Source organism: Erigeron canadensis, unplaced genomic scaffold (assembly GCF_010389155.1).
Source record: "Erigeron canadensis isolate Cc75 unplaced genomic scaffold, C_canadensis_v1 Conyza_canadensis_unscaffolded:19, whole genome shotgun sequence".
Lineage (NCBI taxonomy): Eukaryota > Viridiplantae > Streptophyta > Magnoliopsida > Asterales > Asteraceae > Erigeron > Erigeron canadensis.
In genome coordinates this window covers 1-21,967 of record NW_025215592.1, presented here as the reverse complement: position 1 = coordinate 21,967, position 21,967 = coordinate 1, and the positions used below count along the sequence as shown (strand labels likewise).

The 21,967-nt window shown below is 32.3% G+C and overlaps 3 protein-coding genes across 4 annotated transcripts; 1 reads left to right on the top strand and 2 right to left on the bottom strand.

The window, feature by feature from the left end:
* Positions 1–1,806: 1,806 nt before the first annotated feature.
* LOC122584266 (iridoid oxidase-like) lies at positions 1,807–5,056 on the bottom strand. The gene is made up of 2 exons (XM_043756480.1): positions 4,142–5,056; positions 1,807–2,424 (listed from the first exon to the last, which is right to left on the bottom strand). The coding sequence occupies exons 1-2, from the start codon at positions 5,054–5,056 to the stop codon at positions 1,807–1,809; spliced, it is 1,533 nt and encodes a 510-aa protein (XP_043612415.1).
* A 7,366-nt stretch (positions 5,057–12,422) lies between these two features.
* On the bottom strand, positions 12,423–15,067 carry LOC122584270 (protein PHYLLO, chloroplastic-like). 2 transcript variants are annotated; one of them, XR_006321493.1, is made up of 5 exons: positions 14,457–15,067; positions 14,312–14,381; positions 13,534–13,634; positions 12,710–12,929; positions 12,423–12,607 (listed from the first exon to the last, which is right to left on the bottom strand). XR_006321493.1 is itself a non-coding variant. In XM_043756483.1 (5 exons), exons 3-5 carry the CDS (start codon positions 13,558–13,560, stop codon positions 12,503–12,505), a joined length of 423 nt encoding a protein of 140 aa, XP_043612418.1. In that variant the 5' UTR covers positions 13,561–13,634; positions 14,312–14,381; positions 14,457–15,067; the 3' UTR covers positions 12,423–12,502. The 2 variants fall into 2 exon arrangements, 1 of the variants encoding a protein (XP_043612418.1); XM_043756483.1 differs by having other exon boundaries at positions 12,710–13,000.
* A 4,907-nt stretch (positions 15,068–19,974) lies between these two features.
* LOC122584271 (pyruvate kinase 2, cytosolic-like) lies at positions 19,975–21,898 on the top strand. Its single transcript, XM_043756484.1, has 5 exons — positions 19,975–20,071; positions 20,149–20,230; positions 20,311–20,407; positions 21,490–21,587; positions 21,707–21,898. Exons 2-5 carry the CDS (start codon positions 20,162–20,164, stop codon positions 21,881–21,883), a joined length of 441 nt encoding a protein of 146 aa, XP_043612419.1. The 5' UTR covers positions 19,975–20,071; positions 20,149–20,161; the 3' UTR covers positions 21,884–21,898.
* Positions 21,899–21,967: the final 69 nt, after the last annotated feature.

The window sequence follows — 21,967 nt, the reverse complement described above, 5'->3', positions numbered from 1 at the left end:
TAATATACTGTATTTTTATGAAAATTAAATTGGAAGTTTGAGCTACACAAACGAGAGCCAATATTTTCCCCCAAAACCCCAAAGGTCTGGTGGGCACATAATAAATTAATTACTCGTATGTTTTCGTTTCTGCTTTTGTGATCTTTTTAGACGCAACAATATATAGCAAGTTAAGCGGATCATAATTTTTTCTTTTTTGGGTGAGGGTTTTTTTAGTTACAATATTTACTCTTAACTATCCGACATTCTAAATTAACCACTTCACCATTCGCTTACGAATAGGTAGTCGGAGTCGTTGCTAAGAGGATTTTTGAAAGTCAACACTTACATTATTGCTTAGTACTTTTTGGATACAAACCTGAAAATGTCGGATGAACAATAAGTCTCAAATTTGGATCTCGTCCCGATATGGTTTTGGTACTGAATTTTGATTGGCATTGTGATACGAGCATGTTCAATTTTCATGCGATGATATTTATTTTATTTGTATTATGTTATTTTATTGTGCATTATGTTATGTAATACATGGAGTAGTAGTTACGCACGTTTTTGTTGAATAGTTACATATTGGTTTTTAGCTTCCGTAAATCCTAAATCAAGCCCGGGTAACAAGTTTACTAGTTTTTAGGAGTAGTACCTATACAAGTTTTTAGCTTTCGGATCCGTATTAATCGTATAGAATATAGATACCGGGCAAATCCTGAATCAATATTTCATATTCAAGCCCACCAAAATTTTAAGGCCCAATCAATTTAACTTGATTATACTTCCCGTGTTTCCTAAAGCCCAATCAACTTAAATCCATTATAACATAACCTCCCGTGTTTTTTAAGCCCACCTCCGTTTTCTAGTCTGTAACGTACTCATAATTCGTAAATATATAATGAAATGTGAACTTCAGCTAGTCTTTTGCAAATCGTTTACTTTATACGTGAAAAAAAGTTGGAATATGATCACGTTAAATAAACACATGTTCAGAAAATATTTAAGCCTACTGAGTCATGCGTATTAACACAAATACACTATGAATTAATTAATATGTTAATGTAGTATATTAATTAATATGTTAACGAAACAATTAATTAAACGTTTGTTAAATGTTAAATATACTTTTATTAATTAAAAGTGTTAATAGAGATGAACCTAAGTGAAAATTAGGAATTAGAGATGTTTCCTAGATTCACTAATAGGGGGCGGCTTTGTTAAGGGTTTTGTAACCCAACACAAACTTGTTCACCAAGTTTGAAAACCCTAAACTATTTATCCTATATAAAAGGGTTAAGGGTTATCGTTTTTGTAAGACAATTGAAAAGGTAAAAACCCTAAATAATTCTCTCTTCCTTTCTCTCTTGGGTTTCGCCGAAAATAACAATGAAAAAGGGTTTTCGGTTTTGGATTTTCGACTACATCAAGGGGTAACCACAAAAGGGTTGTGACTTTGTAATCGGGTACTAACATACATACAATAGTGGTGTCGTATGTGCGATCATAGAAGTGTTTTACTTTAAACACTAATCAATTTTTTATATATTGGAGCTTTGCTAAAAAGTACACAATTCACAACTTTGTTAATTTATAAATTACATATTTATTTTTGTTGCGTACTCGTGATGTTATTTGTATATGAAAAATTGTATTAATCCTAACAAAAAAAAAACACTGTTTACATTTACATAACATCATGTAAATGTAACGCACATTTGAGTCACAATCATAACATCATGTTTATTCTGTTTAGTTTCAATACATATGACACACATTTTATACATACATTGTTATACCATACATACATGATGTGTATTATTGTTAGTAGTATGGTACGGGTATAGCCATCAGAGGAACCGCTTTTCTAAGAGTTATGCCAATTCTTTCATTCATATCCATGTCCTTGGCATTAACCCCATCACCCAAAACCCATTCAAACTTGTGCAAAAGTGTTCCTAGAGCCATTGGAAGCACACGTGAGGCAAGTGGTATAGCTGGACACATCCTTCTACCCGAACCAAATGGTATGAACTCAAAATGTTGACCTTTATAATCCAACATCTTGTAATTATGTTCCAAAAACCTATCCGGATCAAACTTTGATGGATCTTTCCATGTCTTCGGGTCACGCCCAATTGCCCAAACGTTAACTAGCACTTGGGTTTCTTTTGGGATAGTAAAGCCTAGCATTTCACAAGATTGCATTGCCTTGTGTGGAACTAAGAAAGGAAGTGGTGGATGAAGCCTTAGTGTTTCCTTTATCACGGCTTTGAGGTAAGGGAGACGGTCTATGTGCTTCTCTTCAATCTTTTCATCATGGCGAATGGTGGTTTGCAATTCGGCTTGTAGTTTCTTGTAGATGTGAGGATTATGGAGGAGTTCTGCCATTGCCCATTCTAATGTACTAGTAGTTGTGTCCGTTCCTGCCGTGAACATTTCCTATTGTAAAGTATCCAAGAAAAGGGTTAACATTTGATTATATATGTTGCAATTCTCATTAATATGTAAGTATATATGGATGTATAATTCAATCTATTTGTTTTATGCATTCTGAATTTCTCTCTACTAAACGTATTAAATTTCAAAAGCCCAAGTTGAAAACTAAATTTAGTTTTAGAGTAGTGATATATGTGGTTCGAATTATCATCCTAATAATCTTCTTAAACATAAAATCAAATCACATGGAAAAATCAAAATAAAAAGATAAAAGAAAGAAATAAGTAGATTCTATATATGACATTTTTAGTTTATGATATTAGAAGGAGTATCGATCAAGCTTACATGTCAAATGATTAATAATTTTCTTAGTTCAAATACAAAAGAACTAACCCTACAGCAAGATTGAATTATTTACAAGTTGTTTGTTGCATGTGATATTATGATATTATAATATACCATCACGTTGTATTAGAATAGTTAATTAAAAAGATCGACAAGATACAATAAAAAATGTCAGCCAATATATAAATTAATGAATAAAAACAAACAATTGTCATCAGTGAATGTGATCATCCCATTATTGATCTAGAAATCTATACGGACAAACGAATTATAATATAACACCTTTTAACCAATCGCATGCATGCATCATATCCATTTAGGAAGAAGACATTATATAACTTTGTTATATTTTTGTAACCAGTTAACGTTGAGCGGGTAGTACCGTACGTATTCGAACCAATATATGATCAGAGATGTTTTTCAACCTCACCGGGGTATCCCCATTGGTGGGGCTGCGGGACAGTGGTTTCGTTCCGGCAGGCAGTTTTGAAGGCAGAAGCTAGGAAGGTTGCTAAACACGAGGTAACATATATGTTTAGAGTATCAACAAGTTTTCATTATGTTTGCTTTCAACACATTTAGATCCCTCAGCCCTAAGGGGGTTGGGTTTTTAGAGCGGGTGCAAAAGGTGGTCTACAAAGACTCATAAAGTCTGAGGAACCAATGATTTGTAATCTATAGAACATGTTTTTCGATTCAAAAAGGAATAGTGGCGCAGCTTATTGCTCGCTTACCCATTATTCAGATGTAACGTGGTTTTTATTTAATAAAAATATTAAATATTATTACATTAACGTCAACTCTTTTCTTAGTCATAGAAATAAATTACCTCATGTCAAAAATTGAATCTTAATTTCTAACTCAAGAATCTTAATTTCTAACTCAAGAAGCAAAAGTCTCTATCAAATTAATGAGCTAACCTTACATTTCCCCTTTCCATATATCCCGCCTCCCTTTTGTTATAACGTAACACAGAGTTCGACATAAGTTTTCTTATAGACGATCGACTCTTTATAATTTTATAATTTTTGTTTTTGTATTGTATGTGTGTGTGGGAATATATATCTGTTAATTTGTTCCATATATATATAACTGCCCTAAGATCAAATAAAATAGTGAAAGTTGATATAGAGTTGTATGTTTTGGTTGGTTTTGTGTATTGGAACCATACCTAATGCTCTTAGTATGACCTACTTTCTTAATCATATCTTAAACACCAAAACATGATCATCTCAAAACACTTTCAAGATGATATAATTAAACTATCTATACACTTAACTATGATATCTGGACATTAAAAGGAACACTAGTAGTTTGTTTAATTATAGTGAGCATTCAATACAATAGTTTTACTCATATTGGTAGAGAGACTTACAAAGACGATAATATTGATGCTTGTTGAAGAGAACTTAGAGGGTCCTTCAATGCCATCACCGCGATACTCCAAGAGCACATCTAAGTAATCTTTGTTTCTTTTATCCACTGACTCCTCGTCCAATCTTTCCTTGATAAATCCTCCGGCTATACGAAAAGCTTCTCGTATATGATTTTGCATGTTTTTTCTAATGCCTTGTGGATCAAGCCACCTCAAAAAGGGCATAAAATCAGCTACGTTAGGTTTTCCGGCGTATTCCATTACCTTTCCTGCATGGTAGAAAAATTCTGCTCCTTTCTTCGACTTTGAATCCAAAAGATCCCTTGAAAACATCAAATTTCCTATCAAATTGAATGCCATCAAGAAAAAAAACCTACCGACATCGATTTGATTTGCACCATTTCCACTAGCATCCTGTATAGATTGCACCAATTTGTCAATGCATCTAGTACGGATGCTAGAAGTGGCATCAAGACGACTGTTTAAGAAAAACTCAGTTGTACTGAGTTTTCTCAACAGTCGCCAGTTTGGTCCATATTGTGCTGTTATCATCGACCCTACTTCGTCTCCATAGTCTCCTTTCATGCACTCATAGACTTTTCGACCTGCAAGGTCCATATCGTGGTTCTTGAACATCTCACGTGCCGCCTCGTTGGACGAGATCACCACCGTACACATTGACCCTAGCCAAAGGGTCATGACGTGGGGGCCATGTACACGGGCTAGTTGTGCAAATGACTCATGGGGTATCTTTACAAAGCCTAGTTGAAAAATGTTTCCGACCACCGGCCAGGGTGTTGGCCCAGGTGGTAGCGACCTCGCCTTGCTCGAGAGGTAGCGACGGCGACGTTGAATAGCCCAATAGACCCAAAGGACTAAAAGTATATTAAACCCGATAAGCTGGTAGTACTCCATTTTGCCTAGCTAGCAATCTGAAAATCAAACTGTCACTCCAACCTAGCTAGAATTAATATATCAATTATATCTGTTAAGAATGTAATGAAAAGTTATAATTAGCGTATCATATAGCTTCAATATATATAAGTGTTTCCTTTTCAGTTTACCATGAGACAAATAAAAGCTTGTAGTAGTATAACCTAAATTTATTCCTATTATTACCATGCATATCATGGGCTAAGAACAAATATTAAAAGTCATTCGGTTTTGAAAATAAAAATAAAAAGTAAGCATATATATACCATCAATTCGACCTCAAATTATTATTCATGCTCCTTCAGACTTGAAGTATATCTATTCATTTTATAATAGATCTTTGATTCAATAGTTGCAAAGACGAATAATGAGGCAATGAAGGTATTTATAGAGCGGATAGCTTGTATTTTGTATTTAGCTAACTACCGAGTGTTTGGCCATTTGGATTGTATAATTTTCTGCTTATTGTTTGATTTTTTTATCTAGATAAGAAGTATCAAACAAATTACCTGCTTATTTAATAATAATTAAAAAAAATAGATCGCTTATAAACCAACAAACAATGCCAAACACTCCTTAACTTAATTAACTAGTCTTACCCATCACTATAAAGGTTGGATCTAAGTTTTCTCCACAAACAAAGCTCAAAAGTTCTATCCAATGCATAATAAGGTCGGAGGTTCTTTTTTATCTAGATAAGCAATATCAAACAAATTACCTACTTATTTAATACCAGTAATTAAAAAAATAGATCGCTTATAAACCAACAAACAATGCCAAATACTCCTTAATTAACTAGTCTTATCCCATCACTGAAAAGGTTAGATCAAGTTGTCTCAAGAGACATAGGTCAAGAGTTTTATCTTTATGCCTTATAAGGTCGGAGTATTTTTTTAATATGAAATAATAAAACCTAGAAGCAGTCTCTCTGCCTTAAATAAGGGTAATATTGTCTAAGTTTTAACCTTCCCATATACTTATGGTCGTGATATTAAGATCCAAAACCTATAAAGTCGTCTTGATGGTTATTACTTGTAACACCCCAATTTTTTTAAGATAAATAAATTAATCCCTTTTTGTAGTTTTGACATTAAAATAATTTTCTAGTATTTAATTTTTGGATCCGGGGTTAATTTAGTTGGAACTTTAGCGGATAGCGGATAAAATAACCACAAAAATTAGAAAGGGGCGTGACATTCAAGAGAAGTGTCACCCATCCATCCTTTTTGTGACTCACCACCCACCCAGTCACTTCTTCTTATTATTCTTCTTTTAATTCTAGTCTAAATCAAACTTCAATCCAATTCTAGAATCATTCAACAGTAATAATAACAATAATTTTCCATTATTCTTTTAAACTGAAAGATTGAAATTGAAAGTGTATGGTGGTGGGGTGTGGGCCAATTTCAAGAAGGAAAAGGGGGGGGGGGGAGAATAGAAGTGTGATTTTAATTCTCTTCAAGTGTATGTATCTTAATCAATCAAATTCTCCGAAAATAATAATAATCACTACAATTAATTAACTAGTGAATTGAATATTTGAGTGTGGGTGTGTGTGTGGGTGTCGAACCACACCAAGAAAGAAGGGAGAAAGAATCTTGATTCTAGTTGTTCAATTTCATTATAGTAGATTACTTCTCTAAGGTAAGCATCCATCTAACCAAGTTTTGATTTTAGTTTCAAGAATTAGGGTTCATACAACTATTAAATTTGGGGATTTTTGGGTTGGATGATGATTTTGTTAATATTTCCCCATTTTATTGTTTGTAACTTGATATATGATTATAGGATTGCATGAACTTATTTATTTGAGTTGTTAGTGGCCACTATGGTCAAAATAAGAATTTGGTAGCAATGAAATGAAATAGCCACATGATGGTGGTAAAATGAGATTTTAACAAAATGATAGCTAGTTGAGATGGATGATTTTGAAAGATTGAACTTTGTTAATGAGACTTGAAAATGAGCCTACTCAAATAGAATGAGTTTGGGTGGGTAGGAATGCTAGTGAATTGATAGTTTGGTTAAGTGAGTTAGCCAAGATTATAAATAAATATCGTGTTGATTTGCTAGGTTGAAAGCTTTGCAATTATTGTGGCAATCTTGATTGTTGTTAGTCGCGGATGAGGTGAGTAAATTTGCATACACTTATATGTGCGTTGGGTCGATTACCATATGATGGTGGATTCCGTGTGTGGTAATCGATTCAGTGTTAGGGCCTAATTTTAAGGTCGGGCCTAAGAATCCCATAGTTATATTGAGACGGGGCCTAAGAATCCCATGAGATGAGGCCTAAGAACCTCTTTGATTATTGTTTAGCGTGTATGGATCCATGTATGTGTTTGTTAGCGCAAAAGTGAGTATGTAAGTGATGGTATGACGGTACCATTAGCTACATGCGATAGTCTTTTGTGTTTTTGACCTCCTTCGTATATATATTTGTATGCAAGTTTATTAACTAAGTATTCGTTTACTTTTTAGTTGTTTACCTTTTTATAGGTAGTTCCAGAAGAAGAAACTAGTGATTAGTTGATTGAAGTTTTGGACTTGAAGTTGCTAGTAGGTTGAAGGTATTATGACCATTTGCGAAAGATGGTATTTTGATAGAACCCTAGTCGTTCCATCTCATTCATGGTTCTTGATATATTTGTTTTGTTGGTAAAGTTGTTCTTGGTACATTTGGTCATCTTAGTAAAGTGTTTTTTGGTAAAATTCTGCAAAATTAAAGTATGTTTGGTCTTATGGTTATAAACATGTTTGGTTGACTCAAAAAGCATCAAAATGGGTAAACGACTCATTTGATTGTGTATGTGGAAGTTGGTTCAAATAGATATTATGATTTGGTTGTAAAAGTATCAAATACTAGCTTGAACTAACTTAAAAATGTTGTATTTAGAAGTTCGATTTTGAGTCGAAAAGGTTGCAAGTTGAAGTTTCAAAAGATTGTAAGCTAAGTCAAATGTTGAAATGAAAATTTGTGTTGAACTGCAGGCTTGATGCGGCGCACCAAGTGCATGGTGCGACACACCCATGTCTGATCAGGGTATGGTGCGGCGCACCAAGTGCATGGTGCGACGCACCCCTCATCTGGTGTCTTGTTGTTTTGTTTAGTGCGACACACCCTTATTGGGGTGCGACGCACCTTCTAAAAAAAAATTTTCAATTTTTAAATAAAAAGAGTTTGGACGTTACATTACTAAAGCTTAAAAAATAATTATTGCTCTACTAAATGATGGGATAAACAGGATAACAGTAATATATATTATCCATAGAATATTTTAAAAGAATAATTAAATATTCAGTTATTAGTCTATTTGTAAATGATTAGGTTTATAATTAATTTGAGTTTGCGAACAAATCTTCATGATTACCATAATCAGGAAAGATGCCAATATTGTAATATTGAAGATGTCCTCTTGTTGTACATCACTGCTATAAAATAATGTTCTATCTTATTCAAAAATTTGATCCGTATGCTTTTTCAATTCTTATTATTAGCTTAAAACAAACAATAACACATCAATGATACTTCACAGGCATTTAATCCGTACGATATTTCAATTTCAATTAAATGTGATTGAGTACGACTTCACCCAAAATTATATTTAAAGGATAGGCCTATCGGCGACATGTGGAGGTTACGGCCGGTGGTAGTGGTGGTGGTTGTAAGAGTGGTTATTAAGATGAACTTAATTGATGTAAAAGAGGTTAGCGTAGTTATTTCATGAGTTGAGAATATATGCTGTAAAAATTTATATAGGTATCATACGAATATTATGTAAAAATATTTAAATTGATGAATAAAGAAGAGGTTAGTTTGGGTATATGAGGGATTACCAAATTTTGAGGGTATTGAGTAGATGTAGTTTGTGGATTGAAAAAATTTTGAAAGTTAGAAATTATTTTGGATATTCTAATGATAGAAAGATTAAAAAGAAAGAGTGAGTTTGTTTTATAAAAAAAATAAAGAAGTAAAAGATAATCAACTCAATTCAATCTTAATAGTTTGACACTACTAAAACAAAGGTTAAAATTTGGTCATTGGTTTTCAACATAAAAGTTGGACTTAAATGAAATAACTACTAAAAAAGTATCATTGTTGGATAAGAATAAGAATAGGTTAGTAAATTCATATAACTGGAGCTATAATAAACTTATAAGTAATAAATAATTCACACATATTAGAGACAAGAGTTAAATATACATTTTTTAGATTCAAACCGGTTATGGAATTGTTATAAAGATTAGTAAATATTGATCAATAAAACACGTAATATTACTTCATTATCAAAATTTATATGAATACATATACATATACATATATTATACATACATATATTATATATAATAACATTGTCCATGCTTATGAACAGGGTTATTAAGCCAAATTTGTTAGGTTATTCGGGATTTTGGCCCATGGTTTTACCCTAACTTGGTTTTGGCCTATTTTTTTTTTTTTTAAAATGAGTAAATTACATTTTTCGTCCCTGAACTTGACAATTTTTGCAAATAATGTACTAAAATGAAGAAATTACACTAGTCGTTCTGGAACTTGTCAATTTCTCATAATTATTACTTCGCGACTAAACGCTCTCTATTTGGACCGTTAAATGGGGGGCGAATTCTTCATTTCACTCTACTCTCCTTCTATAACACCTTTTTCTTCTTCTTGGTTTTCTTTTTCAAATCTAACACACTAAAACCAAAAACTAAAACAGAAAATGTAATAAACTCGAATAATAATAACAAAACGAGTTTTAGGCGCATTGGTTGTGGATTGGAAGAGAACTTGACAGTTAAGCGTGTTCAGGGCAGCTATGCCATATGCCATATGGGTGACCCTTCTTAGAAGTTTGTCTGAGCAATCAGAACCAAAGCCGATGTAATAACTGTCAAGTTTAATTTACAATGTTAGACTTAGACATCTATAATTTAATTTACAAAACTAGCACTTTTGAACCTAACACCTACATTTTGAGTCCTCTAGTAACTAGATTGTCAATGTCTTGTGAAATGCCATCAAATATGGATGATATTATATTAATTATTATAAACTTAAAACTTGTAATTAAACTATTATCAATAACTAGCAATTAATTGATCTAAAAAATACTATTAACGCATTATAGAACTTTTATGTAATTTGGTTAATTCAAATTAGCTGTTCACAAATATAACTTGAACATGGTTTAATCTGTATTATTAGCATGTATGTATATATAAAACACTTAACTATTCATTAAGCACATTAGACACTCGTCAACCGTAGAACTACTCCTTCGTTAGTCATAATGGACACGTCAAATACTTAAAGAGTAAGTCATTTGAAATAACAATAATCCTTCCTGATAGTTTCTCATTTAACAATATTAACAAGATAAATGAAAATATATATGCAAACTTATTTATTCTCTTGCAATTCAAGGCGGCTATAATTAACGGAGAAACAAAACTAAAATCTACACTCTTGGCCACCATGTAATCCTTTTGGTAAGTCATCTACTCATTTAGACCAACCTATTATTTTTAGTATTTAATTTACTTATGAAATATGCATACATGATATTTATAAAAGTAATATTGCATGTAGATAATCTGTTCAAATAATTAAACAAAAATCTGATAGTTGATACAGCTGGAATAATTTTTTATGTATCTACGCATGAATGGTGTCTCTTCCTTAACTATACAGCTCAAATTATCCCAAACAAAAATCATCATTGTTAAAATTGTTAGATTTGGAACATTAATCTACAGTGTATATATATCTATAATAATGGACCATTTCACCTCACACCTTATCCTTACTATACGGTTTTTATTACAAAACCGCACTATTTCGACTTTCCTTCTTCTGAGTCTTCTTTCGAACAGACAAGAGTAGAAAGCACACTCTGAATCATTTTTAGTTCATACTCCAGTTACTTTGAGTCGATTTTTATAATATCGTCACTATAAATTCTCCATAGTTCATGTATCATTCGGTTATTAGAGACTAATACTGATCGTGACACCTTTAGATATATAGTGTTACAATAACTCGATATTGTATGTACTCAAACTTGCTCGAAAAATGATGCGGATTGCTGTCAAACAACTGTGTCATGGTTGGTCCGGTGTAGGGTCTAAGCGATGTAGCGCGTGAGTCATCAACTGGTGAGCTAAGCATATGGCAGTATGTACATGCAGAGTGTGTGTCATTTGTACGTGAGTCTAATGGACAATCAAGTTTTCAATTTGTGTATGGTGGGTGTGTGTGTGTGACGTGTGAGTGTGTAATGTGTTCATAGCTATGTAGCAAAAATAAATGTGTCTCCATGGCTACTTTATTGTATAATATGTAGGTATGTAAGTATATAATTAACATAGGTCATTGTTATGATTTAATGAGAATTATTAATGGTTAACTAATGTATATATATATAGTCAATAAAGGATGTATAAACTAATAATCTTTTAAGATTAAATATGATATGTATCAACAAATTAAATGCACATGAAAGACAAAAATAACATAACAATATATGATGGCATTTTAAAAAGACATCATCTTTAGGCTTACAACCTTTTAGCTAGCGTGGTACTTAGTTCTCACCTACATATTTATGTGCTTAGGTTTAGACGATAGTGGACGTTGACATCCTTGCTTAGTTGTTCTCATTGACCCGGTAGATGTTGTTACAAGGTGAGTTTATAGCCCCTTCTAATTTACTATTTTCTAAATGCGGGGTGAAAGACATACTTTACTTTACTAAATTTTGGTTGATCATATTATATATACTTGACATTTTTAGACTTATTGCTCCTTTTATTGAACTAATAGACATATTTTAAGCTTTTGAGCTTGTCTTAGACTTTTAAACATATTTCGTACGTTATTGCATGAGTTATAACACTTTAAGCCCCCGAGACATTCACAATACTATTAACTTTATGCCGTAGATATTATGGGATAGCGCTATCTAGGGTTAGACCAGCCCTCATCCACCCTGCCCAGTGGGTGCATGGTATCTTTAGATCCTATTCATACGATGTTAGAGTATGAATCCTCCACTACTAGAAAAAACACCTTTAATGACACCGATTTGATGTCATAAAAGGGGTCAGATGACACGTTTTTTGGTGTCATAAATCGAACCGTCATAAAGCTTTATGACACGCATTTGGCGCGTCATGATATTATGACACGCTTTTAGACACTCTTTTACGACATACTTTTATGACACTATTTTATGTCGCCTTTTTTGCGTGTCATGGTTCAAATTTAAAAAAAAAAAATTATAAAATTGTTAATATCCACACATTAAATGACAGTTAATCTAGCTCATAATACAAATAAATACACAAATAGCAAAAGAGCGCATTTCATATATATCAAAACAATGCGTTTCATACAACTACAAGTTATTTTAAAACCAATCACAAATTCTAGTAAATCAAACATGCCTGAGCTACGTTGTGCAGAAACCTCAAAATCAGCCGGAAGCCTGGGAAATTGCTCATTATATCAAGTGCTAATAATGCACCTCTAACCTGCAAATCATATTAAGAAATTAAGCCTGTCACAGGAAGACGATGCCTCAAAGAGCATCACAAAAATACTATGTACTGCAAGTTCCAGACTCGAGAGCATACCCTCCAATATCCACACTTAAGTTCCAGAATCAAGCATTTTCTGGTGAAGAAGTTGCATTCTTTTGGTGTTATGAAAATCTCTAATCCTTTTAAACAGCTTTGCCTCCATTCTTTTGGTGTACTTTCTAGAGGTTCCCGAAAAGGGCAATTGATATGAACCGGCACACATGGTGAAGAAGTTGCATGATATACAGCAGAGTCAAATGTGGTAAGAACCATCCTAGCAGAAATAATGTCTGTGGGTACAGTAAGGCTGAAAAAGTGCCTCACAAATGAGCCAAAATGGTTCACCTAATAAATCCAAAAAATATCCATGTGAGTATATAGTTGATTACGGCTACTTAAAGAAGTCTGGTATAGAAAGAAATAGAGCAAATTGCATAAAAAAGTAATCAACCTTAAGTTTGATTTCAGTTTCGACAATTTTTGTTTTCATCCGACAATTTTTATATCTTAAACAATTTAACTTAGAAATTCATATCTTCAACAAAGGGGGAAATCTTGAATAGGTTCCATCTCTCTAGCTTGACAAACACATATATGGCTTTATTTTAATAGACGCAAAAAGGATTGACATCCTGATGAAACAAAGAACCAATGCAAGTCAGAGTCAGACACAGATATGCAGTGTAGAAAAAAAAGACACTCCTGATCATGTGGTCAGACAAAATTTCGGTACTTTGCAACTTGCAAGGTTTCTATGAGGGCTTATTCAAACTACAGTGCTTGTTAGATGATGAAATGTCATCAGCATATATCACAGAAACTATGACCAGTAAATCAGATAATTAAATAGACAGTCAAAGTTTGAAAAAAAGAAATACCTGCTGGACATCTTTAAGGTAAAACATTGGTGCAGTTTCATGAGCTCCATCTTTTATCTTCAAACTTATAGCATTAACTCCCAAAATTTGGTTAATATCAACTACACCAAAAGTATCGAGAATTAAACCACGTAGCTCAGAGAATTTGTCCGAGTTTAGAATATCAGAGAATGCTTGTTCACACGACTCAGAAATTGTAAAATCTTCTGATTGTTTTATCATTTCTTATCTTGACAGAAACAAGCAATGCTCATATCTGAGTACATCCTGGCACTAACCGTATAACCCATTACCCAAGATCAAAAGTCAAAACATAATACCATTCAATTCCAAACGTGAAGTGGACTGAAACATAATGGGCATGACCTGCTATTATATAGTTAGATTAGATGGCGTTCAAATTTCAAATGCCTATTTGGGTCACCTGAATTAAAACTAAACCATCTTAAGGCTGACCCGATTATAAGTACAGATTTAGGTTAAGCAACATATTATTCCAAGTGCATTAAGTCTCTTTTTCAAAGCATGATATTATCAAACTGCTGTTACTTGTGAGTTGTGACCTTCTGGTATTATCAATCAAGATTGCCTATCCTAATACCATGCCTCTAGTTTTGGGCGTGTCTAACTACTAACTTGGCAAGTAAAATATCTCCATAGCATATCAGGTGGAGCAGACAATTATGCTAAACTTCTCCGACCTTGACTGTTAGGCAAATTGTAATTGGTGCTATTAAGGGAATTAAAGATAACATATCAGTTTGTATTTGGTGCTTACCTAAGAGTTGACCCAATTGAGTTTAGTCTTCTTCTTAAATCCACTTTGTACATCATACAATCCAATTGCCCTACAAAAAAAAAGATGATAGCAAGTATTACTTACGGATATAACATGCTTAAAGATAAGATAATTTATTACTTACGCATCAACTATTTGCTTAAACTGTTAGTTGACGATGCTAGTCTGTAGGGAATCAAGATAATAGCAAGTAGATGATGCATCTGAATTTGCTGAACTACTACTGATGATGGGGTTTGCTGCTGCTGGTAGTACATCATCCGTTCACTACTAGCTACACCACTAGAATTATTGTAGAACCCAGCATGATGATGATGAGCTAGAAACTCACGATGAGGGAAGCTTGACGAAGCGGCTGCAACCCCCCACATCATGGCACTTTGTGCTGCCATCATAGTCATAGATGGCAGATACAACATTCCGCTACCAACATTCCGTCTGAGCGTTGCAGGCAAGTGATGATTATGCTGTCCTTCATATGTAGTAATTACTCGACGGATCTTGATACGATCTTTCCACCCGCTTCTTCACCGTGCACTTTTGAGTTGTGCATCTGTAGTAACTTCTGTATTTCATATCAAAATTATTAAACTACTTGATTAATTCTTACAAGAATTTTTAATTGATTAATACTGTAGTAGATATATATATATATATCTATGGTAAAATGATATTAAAAAGAACTTCACACATTAACATGGGAAAAAGAGTTTCATATTAATTTATTAATTTGTGTTAGTTGTATAAAATAAGCCGATTAAGAATGTGAAACAAACTTAAACCAAAGACTTTGCAGATAGAATACAAGTTAGTAGTTGCAGAGAATATAGGGTTTCATGATTTTTAATTATACATATATATATATGTGTATTCAAGATTTACTAGTCAAATTAGATTAATACCGGATTATATTAATATTCAGAATCCAAGAAACTAAGTAGACTTTTGTGATCAAAGCAATAATTATATATTATGTATATATTTGTACACTCATATGTAAAATATTACTAGTTAATACTCGTATTTGTGATATGTAATTATTGTGTAGAGGCTATTCTTGACGGCTTTCTGTCCATATTTCATCCATCATCAACATGATCAATATCACTCTTTGTCATAAAGGCAAACTGCGGTTCCCTTTGCTTTTTTTCTTCTTCTACTGCTTATTCTTATTCAACCGTAATACAATCAATCAGATTACTAATTAAAGGAACTTGGTCCTAGCAGTATTTAAGTTCTGGTCTCGTGTGTTACCAAAAAAATAATACAATCATCAGGACAAATACTTTACGCTTTCTTAGAGCTATCTACTCCTCCATCTTCCAATCGAGTGGTTAATTAAATTGATACAATTTACACAAGGACATGGAATAACATCTAAATTGTGTATCATTACTTTGCGCAAACTCTAAAAAGGCTTTCACACCTTCGTCATAGGCCGTTGATAATCTATCAGACATAATCCATGACTTGTGCATTACAAAAAAGAAACTAAAATACAAAAATTAAAACCTTTTTGCATTCAATATAGACACAGATAATAGATATATAGATACAGATACATATAGATATATTTTTTGCATTCAATATAGACACAGGTACATATATATATAGCTATATAGACACACATATATATGTAGATAGATACACTATAATCAATATATAATTTAAACAAAAAGAGGGTGAAATTAAAATCGGATAAGTTTCCTGGATTGTAAGAAACTTTGAACGAATGTCTATAGTAAGAAATAACTAAAGTTGTGTGCAGTGTATGTAAACAACTCGAAATAATGTTTATTGTATTTAAGAATTTTGTTTCAACCAATCAAAATCTGACAAGTGGCACCTGTATATGGTTGCCACGTATGTTTTCTTACGCACAATAAACATTTTTTCGAGTTGCTTGCATACAATTCACACATCTATAGTTTTTTCCTACTATAGACATTCGGTCAAAGATAGTTCCATTCCAGAAAACTAATCCCAATTAACTGAACAATCTGGATTTGGCTTCGATTTGAACAGTACGATTTGGGGGTTTTTTTAGGGCTTCGATTTTGAACAATTTGGGGCTTCGATTTTGTTGTTACTCAACTCCTTATTTTCGATTTGAACAGTAGATATATATCTATATATCTATATATCGATTTGACTAGCAGCGTGAAAATGTATATATCTATCATAATATTTCGATTTTGTTGTAATGAGGGTCGTGAATCTTGAATAATTTAATGAGAACGTGAATAATTTAACGAGAGCTTTTTATTTTGAACAGGAGGTAATCGAGAATGGGGTTTTTTCGGGGGATTTTTTTTTTTCGTAATCAGTACTCAGGTTTTTTTTTTTGTTTTTTTTTTTCAAGCAGGAAATAAGCTTTTGTCAAACAACGGGATAAAAAATAATAACACGATGACATGCAGAAAAGTGTATTCAGTGTTACACAACATTTTTTTATGACACTAATAATTGCGTGTCATAAACTTTTTAAATTATACAAATTATGACAGAATTTTTATGACACACGTTTTTGCTTGTCATTAAAATGCGTTTGACATAATTTAGGTGTCATTAAAAGCTATTTTTCTAGTAGTGGGTAAAGTCAGTCAAGCAATTTAGTAATGGCCTCATTACAATTGACAGTTCAAGCATACTAGATGTCTAGACTTAATCAACCAATTATATTATTTATGTACATTGACTAAGCATATTCTTTTAAACAAGTTGATATGGATCCTGAAAACCTATGGACTCACTCAACTATTTTTAGTTGATCCATTTTATTCGCGTGCCTTTCAGGAAATCGTTAATAAAGTCAACTTTCGCGAAGACGTGTCAAACTCGTACCTTATTAAGATACATTGTTCTTAAGGTCATTGTATAGTCTTTTGGTATGTTTTAAATGATGTCTCTTATCTACTTTTAGTCTTTTGTTATGGGATTTTCGTACAGTGTAATCCTCCTTTTGTACTTCTTGTAATATAATGACGTGTTATGATCTATTGACTTGTGCTATGTACTATATATCTGTCCTGTATTCCGCCTTAGCGGGGTGTTACAGCCGTGAACCTATGGATAAAGCATACAATTGTGGTAAGGCGGAGTGTTACAAGTGGTATTCGAGCAACCCTTGGGATGTGCAGCGCACTTGCAGCATATTATCTAACATACAAGGGATATCCACGATATAAGTAATACCATTATAAAAATATAGATTTATCTCAAAAACCGTATATCGATAAATTATAAAAACTGTGTGGGTGTTTTTAAAATTTCATGCTCTTTCATTAGAGATGTCATTCGATATAGATATAGACATACTTTCGACGAATTTTTAAATCTAAGGGCGGAGCCCGTACAGCTAAGGTATTTGGCTATCATACTCTATGACTTGACCTATCACCCTCACCATCTCACCCCCACAATGCCCGAGCACTATCTCTCGTATATGATAAAGTGGTTTCGGACTAATAGCAAACAAATTTTGGTATAGTGGATTTCGTGTTGTCTTTCAATTCTATTTTTTCATGATAAAAAGAATGCAAAGAAAGAGCCTACAGTTATATAACTGATATATGTATTTAGATTCACAAATATTTAGCATGGTTATGGTATTAATTTCAATTAAACGAATGTGAATTTCAGTTCAAGGAACTGACATAAGCAAAACCATCTCTATTCTCTATTACGAGCATGGTTTCCGCGCAATGCAGCAGCGGTGGTGGGGAAGGCAATCTAATGGTGTCGGTGATGGTACTATTGGTGGTGGTGGTGGCGGTGTCAAGTGGTATAGGTTGATGTAATTGTGATAGTAGAAATTTTTAGATAATAAGGGCTTAAAGTGTTAATTCTTGAAATAAATGTTTAGAGTTTAAATTATAATTTATTAAAGGCAAAACATAAAAAGTCAAGGGTAATTCTGGTAATTCAAAGGTAGAATTACCTAAAATAAAAAGAGACTATTTTTTTCTAGGGATTATTAGCTGTGAATATAACTAACTATGACAAAATGTCTATGTTATGTAAAGATCTTGTAAAATATCTATGTTATGTAATGAACTTTCAAATCCTAGTTATTTAATGTAACAGGGTATATGTGACAACCATGTAAGCTGCCACGTATAACCTTTTTATTGGTAATCGAGATTTGAAAGTTGATTACATAACATAGACATTTTACAAGATCTCTAAATAATATAGACATTTTGTCATAGTTAGTTACATTCACAGGTAATAATCCCCGTCTTTTATAAGGGAGTAAAGATAAAGATAAATAAAAGAGAATTATATTCAAAAAGGATTTTTAGAAAAAAATTTGATGTGGCAAACTAGAAATTGTCTACACTTTATTTTTAGAAAAGATGATGTTATAATACAAAAAATATTTCTTTTTAAAATTTTGTCCTTTCCATTTTTACCCTTCAATTTTTATTTACTATTTTCTCTTACGTATTTTTGACTCTCATCATCGCAATTCGCAAATATGGTTCTTTTATTAGTAATTGTACATTGCATCTTAACATTGTTGACTTTTCGTTTTTTGAAAAACCACTTTTATATGTGTATTAATTTAAGTTCCCAAAAGTTATAAATATAAGTGTTTTGAATCTTTCAAATGATGTTTAACTTTTTATTAAATTCAATAATATCAACATCAAAATTTACCAATTATAAATATTTTTATTTTGGATTTATATAAAAAACATGTTTTAACTGTCCGAATTGAATCCGGGTTGATTAACTAATCTATAATATAACTAAAAGAGGGGGTTGGGGATACACTTGACACCCCTAATCCCCCTCCTACATTCTAATACTCTCTCCTTATTAATCCTCTAATTTTTTAGTATTTATTTATTATTTTAATAATCCTACAATTTTAGTCCATAAAGTTATGGGCTTACTTTTATAAAAGAATTTTTGTACAACTTAACTAGGCTAATTAGCAAGTATAATTCATCATCACGGTGTAAAACAAAAATATAGATCCAATCATAACATCATCATAATAATAAAAATAATGATAATCTATAATAATATGACTAAAAGAGGAGGTTGGGGTACACTTGACACTCCTAGTTCCTTTCCTAGAGCCTAATTCTCTCTTTTTATTAATTCTATAATTTTTTAATATTTATTTAAAAAAAACCTCCCAAAAACTATTATTATTTTATTATCTATATATATACAACATAGGAAAAAACCCTCACATATTCTCACTAAAGAAAACCTACGACCAAACCAAAAAAAAAAGTCGACTATCAAAAGGTTCAACCTCCTCCTATACCAGGTGACATATTTTTAATTTTTAAAGATTATCACTTTTATGAAATTCAATATATTGTGAACTTAAATTATTATTATCATTATTAATATTGTAATTAAAATTTGAAACAAAGGTAAACTGAAATAAATATTTATATGTAGTTAATTTTCATATTTCTCCTTCTTTAGTTTTCGTATTAATTAAATTGTGATATTAGTAATAAAGATTTAATATACTTGAATTTTAATTTTTTAGTTTTTGATTAATGTATTTTAAAACTTGTCGTGAGAGAGCACTAGTATCCATAATTAACATAGTAATCGCAATAATTGCAACCGTGACACGTGAGGTTTCAAGCCACTTTTTAAATTAAAATCAATATTTATAAAAAAAAAGAAAAGTTAAAATGTGAATCGATTAGAAAAAAAAAAAAAAAGTCATATCCACGCAACCTTTCCTCCGTCGGTTTTTGATATGTAAGAAAACCAATCTTTCATTCTGCATCAGTTCTTGTTTGTTTGACATATATCTTAGATTATTGTTTGTTTGTCAGTGATCTCTCAAAAATGCATTCGAATCATCTGCTTCTAGAAGAACCCATCAGGATGGCTTCTATCCTTGAGCCATCTAAAGCTGTCAGTACTTCTCTATCAAAAAAATTTAAATTTGTAATTTTATTATCAGTTTTATATGATGTATTTGTTGATGATTTTAGAGTTTTTTTCCGGCGATGACGAAAATAGTTGGCACTTTAGGTCCTCGCTCTCGATCTGTTGACGTCATCTCCGGTTGTCTTAAAGCTGGCATGTCTGGTATTGTTTCTTTTTTTTTTTTAAGTTAATTTTTATAGGAAACTGTGTTAAACTTGTTACGTTTTGCTATTATATATTTATACTAGTCCTAATACATGTTCGATGGACGGTTTCTATATAAATTGTATCATAAAGAAATTCAAATATGCCTTATACATGATTTGTGAGTATGAAATAAATTGTAGTTAAAGTAAACCTATAATCGAAACTAAGTTATAATAAACAGTATTGATAAATATAATACTCGTATATGTTTAGTTAAAGTTTTAGATTTACCTTGTGATTTCGGTTAGTGGATGATGGCAAATAGCTTTGTGATTTCGGATCGTAAACTCAATTTTTTGAAGTCTGCATGTTATTAACTTATTATAAGTAATAAGTTGGAGTTGAAGAACCGAGAACGAAAAAGAGATCTCATTATTAATGAGAATACGTTCAATCAAATAAGTTATAATTTGTTTTGTATCTATAAGCTAAGAATTAGAGTTTAAAACTAAGTCCAATAAGGAAATTCAATTTATATACAATTAGGAAAGCTAATTTAACAAAATAAATAAATTTAAAAAGACACGTGTCGATCAAGGATTAAGCCATGTGTCGTTTCATGAACATCTCAATCCTGTTTTAGTTTATTGGTAGATGTATTCGACTGTCTAATTATTACTGTACAATCTAAATTTATGTATGTCGATACCATTGTTTTGATTACGTGTCAACTTATATATACTGCCACATCAGCAGAAATACTACTCGTATACTTTTTACCCGATGGCTAGGTAAAATGATATTCGCAATAGTCTTTTTGACTCAGATATACGTTGTTTAACTGTTTCTTACTATCCCCATAACTCTAAGTAGTGAGATTTGAATTTCAGACCTCTTGTTAAAATGCGAGGATGATAACCGCTAGACCGTATTGGAGGTGGTTTAATATGAAAGTTTGATACGGACAATAAAGATTTTGAGAGTCGGATAGATACAATAACAAGACAGAATAAGTTTAATACATTTCCACACACTTGTCGCTTTTTAATATGTCTTTATAAATCAAAGATTAACAAGGATGTGGGAATGGGTGGCAGTTGCCAGGTTTGATTTTTCATGGGGAGACGAGGAGTATCACCAAGATACGTTAGAGAATCTCAAGGCTGCTATTAAGACCACTAAGAAGCTCTGTGCTGTATGCACCTTCTTCCTCTTTTTTTTTTTTTTTTTTTTCCTTTTCTGTTAATTTGAAATTCAATTTTGCAAAATGATTGATTTTTATACTAATAATATTTTCGGCATTTCTGTATGCAGGTAATGCTGGATACTGTTGGTGCCGAGATGCAGGTTGTGAATAAAAGTGAAAAGGCCATTTCGCTTCAACAAGATGATGTCGTCATTCTCACCCCTGATGAGGGTCAGGAGGCTACTTCTCAAGTACTACCGATCAACTTTGCCGGGCTTGCCAAGGTCAGATGCTCTCTTGTCTAGGTTTCTGTTCATAGGTTCTTTAGGAATACATATATGCCCATCTGTACTTATGAGAGGGTTTATGTGGTATTTGCAGGCAGTGAA